The sequence below is a fragment of the Mustela lutreola genome, chromosome 7, assembly GCF_030435805.1.
Source record: "Mustela lutreola isolate mMusLut2 chromosome 7, mMusLut2.pri, whole genome shotgun sequence".
NCBI lineage: Eukaryota > Metazoa > Chordata > Mammalia > Carnivora > Mustelidae > Mustela > Mustela lutreola.
This window is the reverse complement of record NC_081296.1, coordinates 117,420,229-117,440,586: the sequence shown is the minus strand read 5'-3', so window position 1 is coordinate 117,440,586 and position 20,358 is coordinate 117,420,229. Positions and strand designations below refer to the sequence as shown.

The window sequence follows — 20,358 nt, the reverse complement described above, 5'->3', positions numbered from 1 at the left end:
AGGGTGCGTGAGCCGGCGCCGCTGCGTGACGTGCGCGGCGCGGGAGCCGCCCCTCCCGCACGGAGGAGCCGGCTGGCCGCCGCGGCGGCGTCTGGGTAAGCGACGCGGCCCGGCCCCTGTGGGCTGCTCCGGGCTCAGTCCCTCCCGCCGCGAGCCGCCCGGGGCGGCGGCCTGCAGCTGCGCCGGTCGCGGGACAGATGCAAGTAGCTGGGGCGAGGGGTGTTTTGGTCCGTTTGACATGTCAATCAGGGCGCAGGAGGAAAATGGCAACCGCGAGTGAGCACTAGGCGGAGAATGCCCAGAGCCGCCTCTCGCTGCCCGCAGAAGGCGGATGCAGGGGCCTGACCCCGCGCGGGAACCCCCGACGGGCCCGCGGCGTTCCCCGGGCGGCCGCGCGAACCCTTCTTGCAAGTGGGCGGGTCTCTTGGTGCAAGCTGAGAGACGCTGCGGCCACTGTCCTCTCCCTTCCCCACCCCCGTTTGTGATTACCCCGTTTCTAGGGCAGGAAGTTCCTCCTCCTCCATAATTCATTTCTTTCCTTTTTTTCAGATTATGTTAATCTCACTCTGAGTAAATCCAGTTTTTCTTTTTTAAAGTTTGCCGGATCGTTCACTGCTTCCCTAGCTCTCGTTATTTGGAGAAACCAAGCTACTTTGACAGCACTTAGAGCTGTACTTGGAATTTGACAGCAGCTACGGTGTTTCATTCAGTAACGCCCATTTCCCCCCAGGAAATTACATTTCGCATTCAATCTCTTGAGACTCAAGGTTGTGTTTTTTTTTTTTTTTTTTTTTTTTTTGACAAAACTGTTGTTTGGCGCAGCGTTTTGTCAAGTGTGTAAAGTACACTTTGGGATGACAGATTTTAAAGCTGAAAGGGGCCTTACAGGAAATCCAGTTCATCCCTCTGTTTTACAGATGAAGACACTGGGCCTAACGAACGTGTAGCTTGACTGAAGCCCTACACACCTTTTGAGTAACTGGACTCCAGGGCTCGAGGCCTTGGTTACCACACCAGGAGCGCAGTGCCAGTTTAACCCACTCACTGTAGAGACAGTCTGCCAGAGGTGATTATACTTGGCTTGATTCAGATTATTGAGAAACAAGGCTTGGCCGTTGTGTGTTGGCTCTGGTATTTTAAGTAATGGGGTTGGCATTGTCTTTAGGTAGAATAGATTGCCTATGATGTATTTGGGGGCTCAAAGCCCATCTTCTCCAAAATTCAGCCCTATTCTCTGTAAGAATAACCAACATTTGCAGCATTGGTTACTTCCTTAGGTTAAGGCATCAAAGTTCCTTGAGCAATCTAGGTATGTTTCGATTAAGCGTAAACTATCCAGTATCAGGAATCAGTTCCTTAAGAGCGAGCAGTATATGGGGATAGCACTTGGAATAGATTAGTTCTGATGGCTGGGAGGTTATCAGGAAAGAGTGGAACCTGGAAGGGATGGTCAGTAACAAAGCAGGGAGGGGCCTCAAATGACTTGCTCTACCTTTTTGCCCAGCCCTTCCCTGAATGTCTTATTTGGAGGTAGTGGAGATGGATTCTGCTCCAGTTGTTGGCTGTTTATTGAGCACCTGCAGTGGCTAGCCACTTTCATAGATGAATTCTGAGTACTTGACAAAAAGGGAGGTGGTATTGTCTCTTTGTTAGAAACAAGGAAACAGAGATTTACCTGGCTTCTGCGATGCTGTCATTTGCCCGTAGAATTCAAGGCTAGATCACTTATCTCCCAAGTCCAGTCAGTGCTCTTTTGCATTTTATCTTGCTACCACTTCAAGCCGGGAAAGGGATGAGAGAATCGCCTGTGGCTGATTTATTGGCGCCTGTGGTTGCCCAGAGAGGCTGAGCAGGACTTTCAGCTGCCCTCTTTGCCTTAGAAAATGGAGCTATGTGCTTCCACCCTATCTCCTGAGGGGAATGTGCAGGAGCCAGGCTGTCTAGCTGGGGAGGAGGGGCCCAAGAGTTTTGGCTGTAAAATATCCTGGCAAGGGCAATGCTGGGAAGTGTTGCATAATGCCCTCCCCACCACTGAACCAAAGTGATTTATTTACTATGGCCCGTAGGTGGTGCTTGACCATCTTGTTAAAGAAAAAACTTGTCCTTTTTTTGTAATAAAAGTCCAAAACAGAGTTGGGGGGATTTATATTATTGCAGGGTTTTTTCCTTGTCTTAAAAAAAAAAAAACAGTGCAGGTGTTCTTATCTTGATAAATTATAAAGTACTTCTACACCACTTCCTGTGCCCCCCTTTCTGCTTATTTATTCCAAATTGCATGGGAACTTCCATCTTTTGAGAAAAGAATTCTAAGAAAAATACTATGATTTATAGTTACAGCACAGGTTATGGAGTTAGACCTAGCTTTTGATCGCCACTTTATACTGTCTCCTAGTTGTGTGTTCTAAGCCCATGTCATCTGTAAAATAGATATAAAAATAACACATAGCCAAGGTGAGGACTAAAAGAATGTACATAGAGCACTTAGCACAAGGCCTTGCATGTAGTATTTACTCATTATAATGGTAACTATTTGAACTAGAACAGTATTACTCCCTCTAGGATGGGAAAGGTATTACTACTTGAACGTGCTTGGGGAGAGTAGAGGAAGAGGAAAGTATTTGAAACAAACATCAGTTTCAGGATTAGTAATTGAATTTATTCACACATCTGCTTTCCCTTTGTTCACAGGAATTTTTTTCTTTCTTTTTTTTAATCTTAACTGAAGAAAAAGTGTTTATATTATTGTAAGTTGTTTCTGAAAATTCTCTAAACTATTCCTTCCCTGTACATATCAATCATACGTTGACTTTTTGTTCCTTGTGAAAAACTCGAGGCACTTGAAGCAAAAGGCTTCATTAAGCCATCTGGATAACGTGTTTGTGGAGCATTCCGTGGCAAAGGAAGTATTGGTTCACCTATATTCAGAAGTTATAATTAGTTTTGTTTGTACTGTATTCTAGGTCTGTACTCGCGTTGTCGTTATCCAGCTTCCTTCTGTCCTTTGAGTACCTTGTTTTTTTCTTTCAGAAATGCAGTCATCACTCTTTTTTTTTTTTTTTTTTTAGTGGACTAAGAAGAATCATTTATTTTCCTTTACAGGGTTCTTATTTTTTTAAGGTTCACTAGCAATTTGCACTAACCGGTGTTAGCACTCTTGTTTGCCTGATGCTGTGGCTTTATCAGGCATCCCACATGTTGGTTAGATGGTTAGAGATGTAGTAGGCTGGCTGTGTCTGGCAACAGGCAGGCCCCAAACTAACGTTTCCCTGTTCCGTTAAAGGTTTCTAGAGCATAACTGCTCTTCCTGTGTCATCTACCACGTCTGCTTCTTACCCTCTTCTCTAATGTTTTCAGTGATTTTCGTAAGCAGATGCTTAGAATTACTGCACATTTTATCTCAATATTCTCAGATTTGAGATTTCCATATCATCTTCAGATGTTATGAAAATAGGCATAATGGTGTATGAGAGCAAATACCTTTTTTTCTTAATACTTTTTTAGAAGAAGTCTGAAAATGGTATGTTCCTCTTCTGCCCCCACTGTCCAATTAACTAGTTTGAGAGCACTTCTATTTCTCAGAATCTGGATAATTTTTTGTTTAAATTTACAATTAGAATTACAATTGTTGATTTTTGTTCATTTAATGTAATTGGTACAATTCCCACATTTTGAGCATAGCTTGTAAAATTGCTTCTTTTTCTCTGTAATTCTACAGTGTGACATATTCTCTTTATTTTCCTTGGTTTCCTTCTAACACAGTGGTTCCTAACTGAGGCGTCGTATTAGAACCACTATCCTTTTTAAAAAAGGATGTGAGATGCACCCGGGTGGCTCAGTGGGTTAACCCTCTGCCTTCAGCTCAGGTTGGGATCTTGGGGTCCAGGGATTGAGTCCCGTGTTGGGCTCTCTGCTCAGTGGGGAGCCTGCTTCTCCCTCTCTCTCTCTGCCTGCCTCTCTGTCTACTTGTGACCTCTGTCTGTCAAATAAATAAACAAATAAAATCTTTGAAAAAAATTAAAAAATAAAAATAAAAAAGGATTGAGACTCACTCTCAGCAATTCTGTTTAGCTTGGTCTAGAGTAGGACACAGGCATCAGTCTGCATTGAAAGTTTTACAATACAGTCAGTGATAAGAGCTACTAGTCCATGATAAAATGATCTCTGCAAACATTCTTTCCCTGGGTTATAAAATGTTATACCTCCATAATCCTGTGAAAGTATGATTAAAAAGTTAAAATCATTGTATAAAGTCTGTCATCATGTGGTACTTTGAATATTTCTGCTTTTACCTTTGTATTTATAGCCATGAGTAAGTATCTCAAAAAAGCTGCACATATTCCTCTGCCAACTTTTCTGCCAACTTTTCTGTCTCCTTCTCTTAATGATAATTTAATAATAAAGTCACAGTGGTAGGAACCACAGAGAAAATATCTAAGACTGTTTATTTTCTACAGGAACAGATGTCTTAGTCCTCTTGTCCCATTTTTATTAAAGATTCTACAGCCTGAGAGAATGAAAAGCTATGTATTCCAGGACATGGTCTGGCTACCATAGGTCTGAGAGTCCAGTCTAACTAATACAAAAGATTTTTTTTTAATAAGTAAAAATCAAAAGATGTTAAATTTCAAGTTAGCTTTGAATTAAACAAAAATGGATACTGGTATAAAGCTGTTGTAGTTTACTTAGTTTGAGCTAATCCAGAGTTACTACAATTTAGTTAGTAAACAAGGTTTTGTAGTCTCTCTTAAATATTAATACTAATTCTATTATTATAGTATAAATACCACTTTGATAATAGGTATAGCATTTTAAGATGAAGCACTCTTTCATTTTGGCTTTTGTCTCTATAATAAAATGATAAATTATTTTTTGCATCTCTTCTCACATCTTAAAATTTCCACCCAAAATTCTTTTCTTTTAAGATTTTATTTATTTATTTGAGAGAATGAGAGCATGAGCAGTGGGGAGAGGGAGAAGCAGGCTTCCCGGTGAGCAGGGAGCCCTGACAGTGGAGTTCCATCCCAAGACCCCAGGATCATGACCTGAGCCTAAGGCAGATGTTTAACCAGTATAGGTACCCACATGTCTCTCCACTCAAAATTCTTAAATAAAACTTCTGAGATCTTTCTGTATGCATAGGAATCTTTAGCTATTCCACATACCAGAGAAAATAATATTTATGGTCAAAGAAATGATGAGCAAAGGCTACATGAAAAACCTATCTAATAAATTTGCCAAGTAGATTGTATTAGAAAATGTTTTTAAGGGATGCCTGGGTGGCTCAGTTGGCTAAGTGACTGCCTTCGGCTAAAGTCATGATCCTGGAGTCCCAGGATTGAGTCCCACATTGGGCTCCGTGCTCCGCAGGGAGTCTGCTTCTCCCTCTGACCCTCCCACTTCTCATGCTCATTCTCTCTCTCAAATAAACAAATAAAATCTTAAAAGAAAACGTTTTTAATAACTTTGTGATGGATTGGCTCTTTTGACAAATAAAATCTGATTGTGTTGCCTTAAAATGTGAAAGGTCTGTTATTATACAAAGAAGTTTGAGCGAACCTATTATGTGTCTAAGTTGTGGGTTTTTTTTTTTTTCCTCTTAAGCATATCTGAATTTGTTTCACTTTATAAACTTGGAAAAAGTTTCCCTTTATTCGCTTCAATATATTTGCAAAACCTGCCATCGGTATGTATGTTAAAAGTTACAGATGGGGATTTTGAAGAAAGGGGATGAGTTAAACGTCAGACTCAAGGGGCGCCTAGGTGGCTCAGTGGGTTAAAGCCTCTGCCTTCAGCTCAGGTCATGATCTCAGGGTCCTGGGATTGAGCCCCGCATCGGGCTCTCTGCTCAGCAGGGAGCCTACTTCCCTTCCTCTCTCTGCCTGCCTCTCTGCCTACTTGTGATCTCTGTCTGTCAAATAAATAAATAATCTTAAAAAAAAACAAAACAAAACATTTTCAGTCATAAAAGAATGAAGTCACAAAGATGAAACGTCGAGTATAGGGGCTATAGTCAATGATACTGTAATGCTGGGGCATCTGGGTGGCTCAGTCAGTTAAGAGTCTGCTCGGCAGGGAGCCTGCTTCCTCCTCTCTCTCTGCCAGCTTCTCTGCCTACTTGTGATCTCTGTCTGTCAAATAAATAAATAAGATCTTTAAAAAAAAAAAAAAAGTCAGACTCGAAATACTACCGCACCATTATGGCTAGTTGTTGACTTTGCGTACCTCTCCCACCTTCTCTGAGCCTTGGTTCCTCAGCCATAAAATGGAACTAATATTATATCTGCTCTATTACCTCATAGGATTTAAAAAAAGATAGCATAGGGCAGAGATTCTCAAAGTGTGGATCAAGGATCCCCAGAGATTCCTGAAACCTTTTCAGGATCTGCAAGGATCTTGCTTTTGAAAGGCCAAAATCTCTAAATATACTTGAATTAAAACAAGTTGTGGCAACAGATTGAACACAGAAACAAAGAACCCAGCTGTATTTTTTAAAGCGTGGTATTAAAGAGTACTGTAAAATAGAAAACAGTGCTACTCTTCCCACTTAAAAAATATAGGTGGTTATTTTTTAGAAAAAAATGTTAAAATATAATGGGTTTATTATTATTTAAAATGAATTAAACATTTTAAAATGTCTCACTTTTTATATGGTAAATATTGATAAATACAACCCACATAAGCAACAGCTCTTTGCAGTCCCTAATGCTGCTCTTAAGAGTGTAAGTGGATCTTGAGGCCAGAACTTCTTAGAAGTGGTGAAGGGTAATAATAATGGCTGACTAGTTCCTGTTGGGACAGTTCTGAACTAGAAACTACATTTGACCCTTGAACAGCGTGGGGATTAGGGCCACCAGCCTCCCTGCACAGTCAAATATCTGCATTTAACTTGACACCTACCCCCAGCCTCCCAAGTTTAACTACTAACAGCCTACTATTGACTGGAAGCCTTACTGATAGCATAAACAGTCAATTAACGTAATTCATATGTTACATGCATTATATACTGTATTCTTATAATAAAATAAGCTAGAAAAAAGAAAATGTTATTAAGAAAATCATAAGGGGCACCTGGCTGGCTCTGTAGAGTGTGCGGCTCTTGATCTCCAGGTGGTAAGTTCAAACCCCATGTTGCACCTAGAGCTTACTTAAAAAAAAAAAAGAAAGGGAAAGGAAATCATAAGGAAGAGAAAATACATGTATAGTACTGTACTGTGTTTATCCAAAAAAAATCTGCTTATAAGCGGGCCCGTGCAGTTCAAACTGATGTGGTTCAAGGGTCAACTCTATAAACTTGAAAAAAAGCTTTAGAAACAAGGGATGGCAATTGAAAGTGACAGAAATCAGACAGAAACTGGAATGAAGTCTATACTTGGAAGAAGGGAAGAGCAGTGGATGATTTTTATGGCTTTTTCCTGAGAGAAGTCTCCAGTTGGTGACAGGAGGAGCTGACCAAACTTAGGTTAATAATCTGTAATCTTACTTGCTTGAAGAAAAGAGGACAGAGTTCAGAGTGACCACACAGCTGGAAAGAAAAGGAAAATCCTAGAAAGGATGCTGGGGGAACCCCACATATTGAATCTCTTGCCAACCCCTAAACTTATACATATGTTGAACTTTCATACAGCACACCAACAAGTAAAAAACTAAACCAAAAGAGAGACAGGGTTTGAAGTTTAAGTCCAGCCAAGTTAATTGTAACAACAAAGCAAAACCATCAGTACTTTTTGGAAGAATATTACAGAATCTAGAGTCTTTACCACAGTAATCACAATGTCTAGGATATTGTCCAAAATGAAACAGGAAACTATCACCCTAATTAATGGAGATTAACTCCAAAATGACCCAGAGGTTGGGTTTGGCAGAGATTTAAAGCAGCTATTACAACTCTGCTTAAGATTGTAAAGCAAAATAAAGTGGTAATGTGTCAACAAATAGGAAATCTCAGCAGAGAAATAGAAACTAAAAAGGAATGAGATAAAAATTTTAGACTAGAAATATGACAAATTAAAAATTCACTGAATGAGTTTAACAAAAATGACAGTGAACTTCCATCTTAATAGGAAGTATCTCACCTGAAAAAAAAAATTTTAATCCCCTTATGCCTTAATTTTTTAAAAAAGATTTCATCTATCTATTTTAGAGAGAGAATCCCAAGCAGACTCTGCAAGGAGTGTGGAGCCCGACATGGGGCTTGATCCTGTGACACTGAGATCACAATCTGAACAGAAACAAAGGGCCAGATGCTGAACTGACTGAGCTGCTCAGGCACCCCTGAAACAGAAAAATTATTGATGTGAAAGTTCTATATAAACTTCATCACTGTAGGGATGCCTATAGGGAGCCACCCGGGTGGCTCAGTCAGTTAACCTTCTGCCTTCGGCTCAGGTCATGATCCCGGAGTCCTGGGATCAAGTTCCGTATCAGGCTCCCCACTCTGTGGGGAGTCTGCCTCTCCGTCTACCTATTGCTCCCCTGCTTGTGCTCTCTCTCTCTCTCAAATAAATAAATAAAATCTTTTAACTTCATCACTATACATTAGCAGCAGGGATTTTTACTCTAGGTTTCTTTCAAGGTCTAAACTCAGCTCTTCCCTCAGCATGTGGACCGCCTTCACAGTGTATGAATCAAAGCCATGGACAGAGTACTCTCACATTCTCTTCTGACCTCAGCTGTCTCCTTGCCACTGTCAGAAGTAAACCTCTCTCTTCTCTATGGCTGACTGCTACATTGTGCTTGTTCCTTCTGGCTTCCGGAGGTGCCACCCCTCTTCAGCCTGAAAGTCTTTCTCTGAGCGGAAGCTCCCTATCGTCAGCATCCTATCCTATCTGTACCTGCCCTTTATGGCCTCTGCCGTCTAACATTCCCTTGCAGTGAGATATTTTGCTTTTGATGCTTTCCCAGACTATTGTCAGAGGTCACCAGAAATCTCTTAGTCACCACACTTGGAGTATTTATAATAGGCCTCATCTGCATGTTTCTCTGCAGTACTTTCCACCAGAGGTGGACCACTCCCCACCCAGGTTCTTGCCTTTCCTTTACCTCCCCCCACCCATCCCCCCACTCAGTGTTGATAAGTTTCCTTATTACTCCTCTTGTGTCTTTTCTGTGTTGTTTGATGATTCATTTGTAGCTTGTTTCCCCCCTTTTATTTCACTCAATAGTCCCATCCACTCCTGGTGGCTTCAGCTATGTAATTACAGAAGACCTCCTCTCCCTGTCTAGCCCTTTCCTGCATAGTGTCTCCATTGATCACTAAACATTTCTACTCAGATGCGCTGGCATGAACACCTTGAACTCACTGTGTCCAAAATGAATTTTTTCTTTTATGTCTATGCCTCTTTGCTGGCATTCTGGAACATTGCTCTTATATTGATACCTACCACATGACAGTTACTCTGCAAATAAGACCTGAAGGGATGAATGAATTCTTCCAGTAACCCAAGCTAGAATTCTGAGACTTGACTTTGACTTTATCTCCTCTGTGGCTGACCACATCCAGTCTGGCTGCCAAACCATGTCAGTTCTATGTCTGGTGTATCTCTTGTATTCCTTCATTTCCACTACTGTCCCTTGGATATTGTAGTGGACTTCTTGTGGGTCTTTATTTCTCCATACCTTTCCCTTGCTAATCTTTTTTTATGTGTTGCTACTAGAGCAACCCTGAGTCACAGGCCTGATGATGATGATGATGATGATGGTGATAATTGGTATTTACTGAACACTTATTGTGGGCCTGCCTCACTATTTCTATGTGCTTATATGCATTTTCTTATTAAATCCATGTAACAGCCTGTGAGGTAGATACTGTAGTTATCCATATTTTGTAAGTAAAACCAAGGACCAGAGAATTAAGCATCTTCTTGAGATCATACAGCTAAATGACAGAATTGGAATTTTATTCCAAGCTGTTTAATTCCAGAGTCCAAGCTGTAACTACTATGCTGTTCTCCCTCCTGCAAAAACGTCTTTACACCATTTGTTACAAACACAACTGGAGTACCTTTCAGTTTTACATTCGGTACCACATCTCTTGTTATTCACTTTTGTTTTTTCTGTGCCAAACTGAATTCTTCAGTTACCTATATATTCACACTCCTCCCTGTAATTTTATTCATTCTCTTTTTTTCTGCCTGGAATGCTATGTTCACCTTCTGCCTCTTCATCTAAATTCAGTTCAAATGGCTTATTTTTCACTGGGTTGCCTGAGCTGAAGGCAGCGGCTTAACCCACTGAGCCACCCAGGCGCCCTCAAACACCCTCCTTAATGCCCATTACCCTGTTACCCCACCCACCCCCAGCAACCCTGTTTTTCCCCCATAGTTAAGAACCTCTTTTGGTTTGCCTCCGTCTCTATTTCCCTCTTATTTTATTTTTCCTTCCCTGCCCCTGTGTCCATTGTTTTGTTTCTTAGATTCCGCATATGAATGAGATCATATAGTATTTGTCTTTCTCTGATTGACTTATTTCGCTTAGCATAATACTCTCTAGCTCCAACCACGTCATTGCAAATAGCAAGATTTTATTCTCTTCCTGTGTTTTGGTAATTGAGGACATTGCTGCTATAAACATTGGGGTGCATATTAGCCTGCAGTCTCTTCTTAGTTGCAGCATGTAAGTATTTTTCTTCTGTCCCTATGCTTTGTATAATGCATGCTTTCAAATAATTTTTCTTTATTAAATTTCTCTTCAAAAAAATGTGTTCAGTAAGTGAAGAATTTAACTGTTACTCATAGACCATTAACCACAAGATTTTTGTATATGTGGCTTTTTAGTGTGCCCTGTCTCATTTCTATGTGGTTCAATAGTTCATTATACTAATGCACACACACACGTGTGTGTGTGTGTGTGTGTGTGTGTATAGATAGACCTGGTGAAAATGTTTATGATCTGAGGGGGTTTTTTTCTTAAACAGTTCGTAAGGCTGGTTTAAACTACTTCAGTTTGAACCATTTCATTGAATCTAAGACACATGTTTTTCACATGGTGAAATCTCTAGCATACAGTTTTATTTTGGTTTTTAAATCTCTCTATAATAAGTTGGTGATGTTTTAGAACCCAGGTAATGCAGCAAATAGAAATAAACAGTGACTTTTAGTTAAATGGCCTTTTGGAACAATACTTACAATTTGGAGTTTCGTTTATGTTCAGGTCTCTGTAGATTCTGGTATTTTGTTCCCTCTTATTTCATCATTGCCTAAAGGCTTTTAAAATGAGATGGTAAGAAATAAGGGTTTTGTTTTTATTTATTTTTTAATTGGGGAGGTTTGGGAGAAGATTAATGTTTGAGCAAGTAGAATTTTAAAAAGTAATGTATGAATAGAATTAAAAGCAAGTTTCAGGATTCCTAAAGTATTATTTATATAAAATTTTAACACATGCAAAATAATACCATACCTCCTTAAGGGATACGTAAGATGCAGTAAGAACATGATGATGTTACAAGACAGTCATAAACCCCAAAGTCTGGATGGTGATTACCTTTGGAGGCAAGGTAATGGGTAGTTAAAATGAGGGAGAGATGGCTGGCTGGCTGTGTGTTTGTCTCCTTGGCACTGTACCTATTTGTCTATCTGAAATAACTCCTAATTTTTTAAAATGAGGGGAAAAGGAATACATGTTGGAATGTACTTGTGATGTTAAACTTCAATAAAAATATTTAAGTTTGAGGTGCCTGGGTGGCTCAGTTGGTTAAGTGTCCGACTCCTGATTTCAGCTCAGGTCATGATCTCAGGGTTGTGAGGTGGAGCCCCACATCAGGTGCCATGCTCAGCATGGAGTCTGCTTAAGATCCACTCCCTCTTCTGCTCCCCAACCCCCAGCTCACTTGTACTCTTTCTCTCTCTCAAAAAGAAAAAAAAAAAAAAAAGGATTTAAATTTAAACAGTACAATTCCCCCACCCTGCTCCCTTGTTTCCCTCCCAGAAGTAAACATTTTACTCATTTCTTTGAACCTTTCCAAAATATGTACATAAAGAAGACTATATTTCTGTATAAATTTCTCTGCCACCTAAAATAACCACTCCAGGGGCACCTGGGTATCTTAGTTGTTGGGTATCTGCCTTCAGCTCAGGTTGTGATCCCAGGGTCCTGGGATCCAGCCCCACATCAGGCTCCCTTCTTTTTTTTTTTTTTTTTTTTTTTTAAAGATTTTATTTATTTACCAGAGAGAGAGAGAGGGAGAGAACAAGCACAGGCAGACAGAATGGCAGGCAGAGGCAGAGGGAGAAGCAGGCTCCCCGGCGAGCAAGGAGCCCGATGTGGGACTCGATCCCAGGACGCCGGGATCATGACCTGAGCCGAAGGCAGCTGCCCAACCAACTGAGCCACCCAGGCGTCCCCAGGCTCCCTTCTTGATGGGAAGCCTGCTTCTCCCTCTCCCACTCCCCCTGCTTGTGTTCCCTCTTCTGCTGTCTCTCTTACTGTCAAATAAATAAATAAATAAAATCTTTTAAAAATAAAATAACCACTCTACCCTCTTTTGCATAAATAGTAGTCTTCTCTGTATGATTTTATGCTTTGCATTTTTTACTTAATATATCTTAGAGATTATTTCATTTCAGTACATTAAATATATAGTTTTAATAAACATAGATTTAGCCTTATATCAATACTAATTACTTTTTTGTTTATCAGTTATAGCCTAGACTTTATTCATTAATAAGTATGTGTTTCTGTATTAAATTTGTGTAAGCAAATTAAGCAGCAGGAAATCTGGGTTTCTCCCTAATTCCTCTTTCCAGACATTCTTGCGGCTTCCCGAGGTATCTTGATGTAGAACCTGACCATTTGCTAGGCATCTCCAGTTTGTGGATCGTGTTCTCTCCGGGAGGTGGAAAGGGAGGACATTTGGGTTCTGGAGCCCAGTGTCCAGGTTTGAATCCCCTGCTCTGCCACTTACTGGCAGTGTGACTTTGTACTGATTCAGTGTCTTCATAGGTAGATGCATTGACTATCCCTTTCTTGTATAGTGATATTGAGAACTATAGTGAAAAGTGCCTGATACACAGGAGGCACTATAAGTGTTAGCTGGTTTTATTATATTACTGATCACTCAGCTGTCTGCTGCCCAAGCTGTGGCCAATCTCCAGACAGGCAACCCCACAGTCTCATCACTGACCTCTTTAGACTTCGGTCTCTGGCTAGTGAGAAAACCTCATTCTCTTTTTTCAGAAGCTGCTCTTTTAGAGAAGGATCTCGCAGCTGGCCAGTGATGCCCTTTATACCACAGCTGCCTTCTCCTTAAGGCACCAGGGCTGTCCGCACAGTTGGGGTTGAAGCAGAGCCTCCCATCTGCCTGGAACTCTTGGCACTCTTGAATGCCCTTGCTGCTCACACTAGACTTCTCTTCCAGAATTCTTCTGCATGTTTTTCCTCATACGTGATTTTCCCCAACACCAGTGGTCCCACTCTCTCTTGTTTCTTCGGGAGCCTCCATGCTTGTATGTGTCTGAATCCACTTAATATCAGGGTTTAGGCTCTTTCCATTGGGTCCCTGGGCCTCATATGTAAATCAGGGGATGTGGCTTGATAATCTGTTTTAAGGGCTCCTGCACATATTGTGACTGATACGTTTCCCAAACATATTGTAAGATAGTTAGGAGGCCCATGTAGCCCGAGCACACAAAGGATCCCTATGGAGCAATGACTGCTGTAGCCCAGCCAGGGCAGTGGTCTGATATGAACAGTTAGAGCTAACATTTGAGTAGCAGTTTCCATTACAAGGTGCTTTTCACGTAACTTCACTCATATAGCTCTAAGGAAGGGGTCCGTATCTCATTCCCATTTTCTCGTGAGGAAACAGGGCTAGAAACATGGTCACATTGATTTAAAAAAAAAAAAAAAAAAGGACAGGCCTTCCTTTTGCTTCTGTGTCACTCATACCAAGCTATCTTCTTACCAGATGAAAAAGACCATATGTTACAGTTTTAGCAGAATTGATATTTTTATAATGGGGGGTTTAATGTTAGCTAGGTTTGGGGTGAAATTAACAGTATTAAAAACTATTGAATAATCTCATTTAAATTTAGGCCTCTTTGTACTCTGTAGGTTTGTGTAAACTGTAGCTAATTTTGTTTAAAAAAAAAATTGTCCTTTTTCTCAGAGCCACAATGGACACAGCTAGCCATAGCCTTGTCCTTCTACAGCAGCTGAACATGCAGCGAGAATTTGGTTTTCTGTGTGATTGCACAGTTGCCATTGGAGATGTATACTTCAAAGCCCACAGAGCAGTGCTTGCTGCTTTTTCTAACTATTTCAAGATGATATTTATTCACCAAACAAGGTAAGGATATGGTTTTGTAAATCTGAAGAGTTTTTAATGTGATATAGCTAAGCCTTATTATAACATCATTTGGGGGACTCTTTATTATGGGGTCACCTTAAGAAAAAAATATGTATTTTTTTTGCACATCCAGTAATTCATCTCAGTATGTAGGATGCATGGTGGAAGGTAAAAATGAAAACAATAGTATAGTTAAAATTAATTGAAGGCTTATCCCGTACCCAAGCACTAAGTATTTACCTAATGTACATTCTACTATTATCCATACTATTTTAGAGAAAAGGAAACTGAGCCTGGGTCAAGGAATTGGCCCATCCAGGATTATACAGCTAATAAGTGATCCTCAAATGCAGATCTGTGCTTAGATCTATGTTCTGACTCATTACATTGCTGATATCTTTTCTATAATACTTTCATAGCAAGGGTGTAATGTCATATTCTACACACCTTATATTCCATATCACAGTTCAAAAGACACTTGTTTCAAATACTTTTTTCAGAAAGTGTTTTGATTTTTTGAATGTGGGTTATCCCAGCATGACAGGTATGTAAGGAGTGGGCAGGGACGTCATATTCAGATTCTGAGCTCTTAGAGAATAGCTTTAATCCTTCCTAGGTTGAAGGTGATAGAATTCTCTGTTGTTTTTTTTTTTTTTTTAAAGACCTTTCATGAAAAACTTAAAGAAGTCTAGCCTCAATTACACAGTTTCATTTCCCTTCATACTTTTATTTATTTTTTTTTTAAAGATTTTATTTATTTATTTGACAGAGAGAGATCACAAGTAGGCAGAGAGGCAGGCAGAGAGAGAGAGAGAGAGAGGGAAGCAGGCTCCCTGCTGAGCAGAGAGCCCGATGTGGGACTTGATCCCAGGACCCTGAGATCATGACCTGAGCCGAAAGCAGTGGCTTAACCCACTGAGCCACCCAGGCGCCCCTCCCTTCATACTTTTAAATATTTGTTGGGTACTTACGTGTCAGCGCTATGTTAGACCCCAGCAACAGGCTAGGATGCTCACTGTCCTCAAGGAGTTCATTCAATAGAGAACACATGTAAAGAAGACAATTGCGATGTAACTGATCTGCCTGTGTCTCAGTTTCCTTCTCTGTCAAACACTGGCATAGTATGTATACTTACCCAATGGTGTTGAGATTAAATGGATTAATAATATTAAAATGCTTAAAACAGAGCTTTGCACTGTCAGCTACCGTTATCAATAATTAATGTGATACGTCTATAATAAAAGTGTTGTATAAGGTAGAGTGGAGTGTCAGTAGCCCTATTTGAGGAGGTAGGAAGTAGGAATAGGCTTTACAGAAGCCCTGGATCTTGAAGGATCAGGAGGAATTTTTTTCAGATACTGTAAAGGAATTCAAGAAGGTGCATTGCAGGCAGAGGGAAAAAGTGTATGAAAACATAGGCAGACATGAACTGGGCTAGTACATTCAGGAAACAGAGTAGACCAGAATGGTTGGAATGCATGGCACAAAGTGGGGAGAAGGTTAGAGTGGGAGATACGTTATGGGAAGTGTCAGTGTAGAAACTGGATTAGAAACAGTGCCTTCACCTCAGTCTTGTCTAAGAGCTAGGAGTTGGTTCAGCTCCCAAAAACCTGTTCGTGTGCCAGGCACCATGCTAAATTAATCCAAGAGATACAAAGGTGTCAGGCCTGGCTCTGTGTTATCTCTGTTGAACAACTAAAAATCCTCAGTTAACAGCTCTGTGCTGATAAATAAAACCCCTCCCATAGACCCTGGAAGTGGGTGGGTGAGAGCTAAGAGTGAAACCGGAGAGGGAATCCTGAGATATGGGGACTAAAGAAATGGCTTGCCAGCATGTGACAGACACCCTGTGCATTCTGAAGCAGACAGGAACATTGGCTTCAGGGAAAATAAGTCCATTGATGGGGCTGTTGTTCCTCCAACACTCCCCTCAGGTTCTCTTTATCCTAATTTTGTAGAGTGTTTCCTGATTTCTTGTTATGCTGTTATTTCTATTATCTGAATTGTAAATTCATGTTTAAAAATTGAGCTTGGGTTATTTTGAAGTTTTTCAGTTATACCTATATTCAGTTGTGATTTAAAGAGTAGATACATTACTATAGTTTAGAAGCCAAAATAAGGTTAGTGTAATTTAAGTTCCAAATATTACCAATTTTAATGGATTTTTAACATTTTAAATATTTTTTATTTTGGTGAAATATAGACAACATAAAATTTGCCATTTTAACCATTTTAATCATACAGTTCACTGGCATTAGGTACATTCACAGTGTTGTGCAACATCACCACTTGACATTTCCAAAACTTTGCATCACCCTAAACATCAACTCTGTACCCATTAAGCAATAACTCCCCATCTCCCCACCTCACCCCAAGCTCCTGGTAAACTCTAATCTACTTTCTGTCTCTCTGAATTTGCCTATCCCAGATATTTTTTATAAGTGGCATCATACAAAATTTGTCCTTTTGTGTCTGGCTTATTTCACTTACCAAATGTTTTCCAGATCACCCATACGGTAACATCATTCAGCACATCATTCCTTTCTTTGGCTGAATAATTTGCCACTGTATGTATATGCCACAATTCGCTTATCCATTCGTCTATTGATGGATGCTTGGGGTTGTTTCCACCTTTTGGCTAATGTGAATAATGCTGTGATGAACATTGGTGTCCAGGTGTCTGTTGGGTCTGTGTTTTCAGTTCTTTCGGTTGTGTACGCAAAAGACTGTTAGGTTCCTTAAGAGGAAGGTTTCTGTTTTCTTCATCAGGTTTCTCCTCCCTGGCACCTACTATAGTGCATACCACTTAGGAGTCACTGAATGTTGAATTAATCAGAATATCTGTGTGTATTTCTTAACTTTTGCCAGTAGGTCGAATACATGAAGACTTGTTGCTGGGCCATAAAGCTGGTGTGCTGTGAATGTCTAATTATCTGTTGCTATATTTCATTAAGGCAGATTGCTAAGTCTGAGCTTCTTAGGAAGAAATTGCATTAGCCTATGGCTGTATGCTGCTAACTAAAAGGCCAACTGGTCATTTTATCTTGTGTGGGTCTGTTTTTTGTTTTTAACAGTGAATGCATAAAAATACAACCAACTGACATCCAACCCGACATATTCAGCTATTTGTTGCACATTATGTACACGGGGAAAGGGCCAAAACAGATTGTGGATCACGGTCGTTTGGAGGAAGGGATTCGATTTCTTCACGCCGACTACCTTTCTCACATTGCAACAGAAATGAATCAAGTGTTCTCACCAGAGACTGTGCAGTCCTCAAATTTGTATGGCATTCAGATCTCAACGACCCAAAAAACAGCTGTCAAACCAGGGCTGGAGGTCAAAGAAGCTCCTTCCAACAACGGTGGCAACAGAGCTGCTGTCCAGGGTGACCACCCCCAGTTGCAGCTCTCTCTCGCTATTGGGCTGGATGATGGCACTGCAGAGCAGCAGAGGGCCCATCCTGCCGCCCAGGCCTTGGAGGAGCATCAGAAGCCCCCAGTGTCCATCAAGCAGGAGAGATGTGACCCAGAATCTGTGATCTCCCAGAGCCACGCCTCACCCTCATCAGAGGGGACAGGTCCCACTTTCACTGAAAGCAGTATCAAAGTACACTTATGCCATTACTGTGGGGAACGTTTTGATTCCCGAGGTAACCTAAGGCAACATCTCCATACCCATGTGTCTGGATCCCTCCCGTTTGGTGTCCCTGCTTCCATTCTGGAAAGCAATGACCTTGGTGAAGTGCATCCACTTAATGAAAATAGTGAGGCTCTTGAATGCCGCAGGCTCAGCTCCTTCATTGTCAAGGAGAACGAGCAGGAGCCTGACCACTCAAACCAGGGGGCCACAGAGCCCCTGCAGATCAGTCAAGTGTCTTTGATCTCCAAAGACACAGAGCCAGTAGAATTAAACTGTAATTTTTCTTTTTCAAGGAAAAGAAAAATCAGCTGTTCCATTTGTGGTCATAAATTTCTCCGAAAAAGCCAATTGCTAGAACACATGTATACACACAAAGGTAAATCGTACAGATATAACCGATGCCAAAGGTTTGGCAATGCGTTGGCCCAGAGGTTTCAGCCATATTGTGACAGCTGGTCTGATGTCCCCTTGAAAAGTTCTCGCTTGTCACAAGAACAGTTAGATTCATCTTGTGCCTTAGAGTCAGAGCTCCCACAAGAAAATGTGGACACTATTCTTGTGGAGTAGCAGTTTCTCCTTCACGATTTTTATATCCATTCTGAAAAAGAAAATTCATATGCATTTTTATTCATAAATTATTTTCCTCCTCAACTTCTATTAACTTTTTTCCTTACCATTGATCCACAGTTTTAAGGTTGTATATATTAGGTCTTCTTATTGTAAGATACATATGACTATTAAAAGGTAACCTTCAAGTAGAGTTACGAACAATCATAAATCACAGTTCAGAAATCAGAAGTCAATATAGGAACTATGGAACTTTAGAGTTAATATTTATAGAATTTTTAAGTTGTAGAATCAGTAAAATTGAATTGAAAATGAAGTAAATGAAATATTTTTTAAAGAATATTCTAGACTATCAGTTTTGGCTAATTTTTCACATGAATACGCCACTATGAAGACTATTTAAAAATATTTTTGGCCATATAGGAAGTTAAAGTTATTTTACTGCATAACTATGTATACAGATTTTGGTTTTAAGGCATAGCTATAATAAATCAAAAGTAGCTTTAAAATCACTTTTTACTTATTAGCTCTGCAGCATCTTACATGGCTTTTAAATTTTTTTTCACAGTGGGGCGCCTGGGTGGCTCAGTGGGTTGGGCCTCTGCCTTTGGCTTGGGTCATGATCCCAGAGCCCCACATTGGGCTCTCTGCTCAGCGGGGAGCCTGCTTCCTCCTCTCTGCCTGCCTCTCTGACTACTTGTGATCTGCCTGTCAAATAAGTAAATAAAAATCTTAAAAAAACAAAATTTTTTTACATTGAACATACCTCATTTTTAATAAAAAATATTCTAATAAAAAGAGAGGAAGGCAGAGGAATCAGACATTAAAACAAAGTCCTACAGAGAGAAATAGGAAGATACAAAGATCGATAAATGTAGAGACAGATTCAGATAGATCTACACTGACTAACACCCAGTGTTGTTACCTTAATCTAGAGCATTCTTATAGACCCTAAGAGTAATTTGAGATTTTTTTTATGACCAGAAATTTACATCAGTGTTAAAGAGGAAAATGATAAAATGTAAATTACCTTTCTACTCTCAATGTCCGAGGATTTTCTAGGCTGCCCAAGTTGATGTTAGTTTTCTACATATCACTTGAAAAAGTTGTTTTTTCAATAACACAGTTTTCATTTCCTAATCCATAAAACTAGCAGTAGATACAGTCAATGTCCTAGAGCTATGTCTGAAATCCATGATAGCTTTTCCTTTGTGAATAAACTTAGCTCCCTTTTATAGCAGTGAAACTTACAAAGCTATAACATCGGAAAAATTAAAACTGATGGACTAAACGATACATTCTCCTGCTTTCTGTGGCTGGGAGTAGCTGGTCAAACTTCTCCACAAAGGATAGATCTAAACTGTTTCTGAAACATTTAAATTTAAAAGATTAGATAATCCAGAATAACAAAAGAGAGAAGCTTTGAAACAGCCTCATCTTTTGGGTATGCTGCCCCGTTCAAAGCCTCATAGATATGTTAATAGATCTGGTTTGTGAGGCTTAGAAATTAAGTGTATGCAGAAACTCTGAGCTCCTTTATGATGGCATCCTTCTGAGGACATCTCCTGACAGTGTCAGGGCTTTTAGTCAGAAGGGAGCTCAAAGACTAAGCTGGCTCATTCGAAGGGCACAAAGGTTTTCTGTGGGTAAACAGTAAGGTCCTTAGGTCAATTATGAAATGATAAGTTTTTCTTGAAAGCTGAATGAAGAAACCAGTGGGCATTGTTTAAGGTAGTTGAGTTTCCGCCTCAGACAAACGACTAAGGCTTCCTGGGGTCAAGACTGAGATGTGTTGCCGCTGATACAGGATCAGTTATACTGGGAGTGGTTAAAAACAAATGTGTTGCTCCTTGGGGTGAGAACTTCGT

The 20,358-nt window shown here is 40.3% G+C and overlaps 2 protein-coding genes across 3 annotated transcripts in view; one reads left to right on the top strand and one right to left on the bottom strand.

Annotated features, from left to right (window-relative positions):
- ZBTB1 (zinc finger and BTB domain containing 1) overlaps window positions 1-1,871 on the bottom strand; it is a 31,109-nt gene extending 29,238 nt beyond the window's left edge. Inside the window, exon 1 of the mRNA XM_059182302.1 lies at window positions 1,676-1,871. The gene's annotated coding sequence lies outside the window, so the exon portion shown is untranslated. The remainder of the gene's footprint in view (window positions 1-1,675) is intronic.
- On the top strand, window positions 8-19,784 carry ZBTB25 (zinc finger and BTB domain containing 25). Of its 2 annotated transcripts, none has more exons than XM_059182314.1 (3): window positions 8-95; window positions 14,102-14,281; window positions 17,356-19,784. In XM_059182314.1, the coding sequence occupies exons 2-3, from the start codon at window positions 14,109-14,111 to the stop codon at window positions 18,488-18,490; spliced, it is 1,308 nt and encodes a 435-aa protein (XP_059038297.1). In that variant the 5' UTR covers window positions 8-95; window positions 14,102-14,108; the 3' UTR covers window positions 18,491-19,784. The 2 variants fall into 2 exon arrangements, with proteins under 2 accessions (XP_059038297.1, XP_059038296.1); XM_059182313.1 differs by lacking the exon at window positions 8-95 and adding an exon at window positions 908-1,066.
- Window positions 19,785-20,358: the final 574 nt, after the last annotated feature.

What these genes read in the sequence shown, in the direction of transcription:
- ZBTB25 (XM_059182314.1), top strand. Translation starts at nt 14,109, where the DNA reads ATGGACACAGCTAGCCATAGCCTTGTCCTTCTACAGCAGCTGAACATG. An exon ending in ATATTTATTCACCAAACAAG is followed by an intron (nt 14,282 to 17,355) that starts GTAAGGATATGG and finishes TGTTTTTAACAG; the next exon opens with TGAATGCATAAAAATACAAC.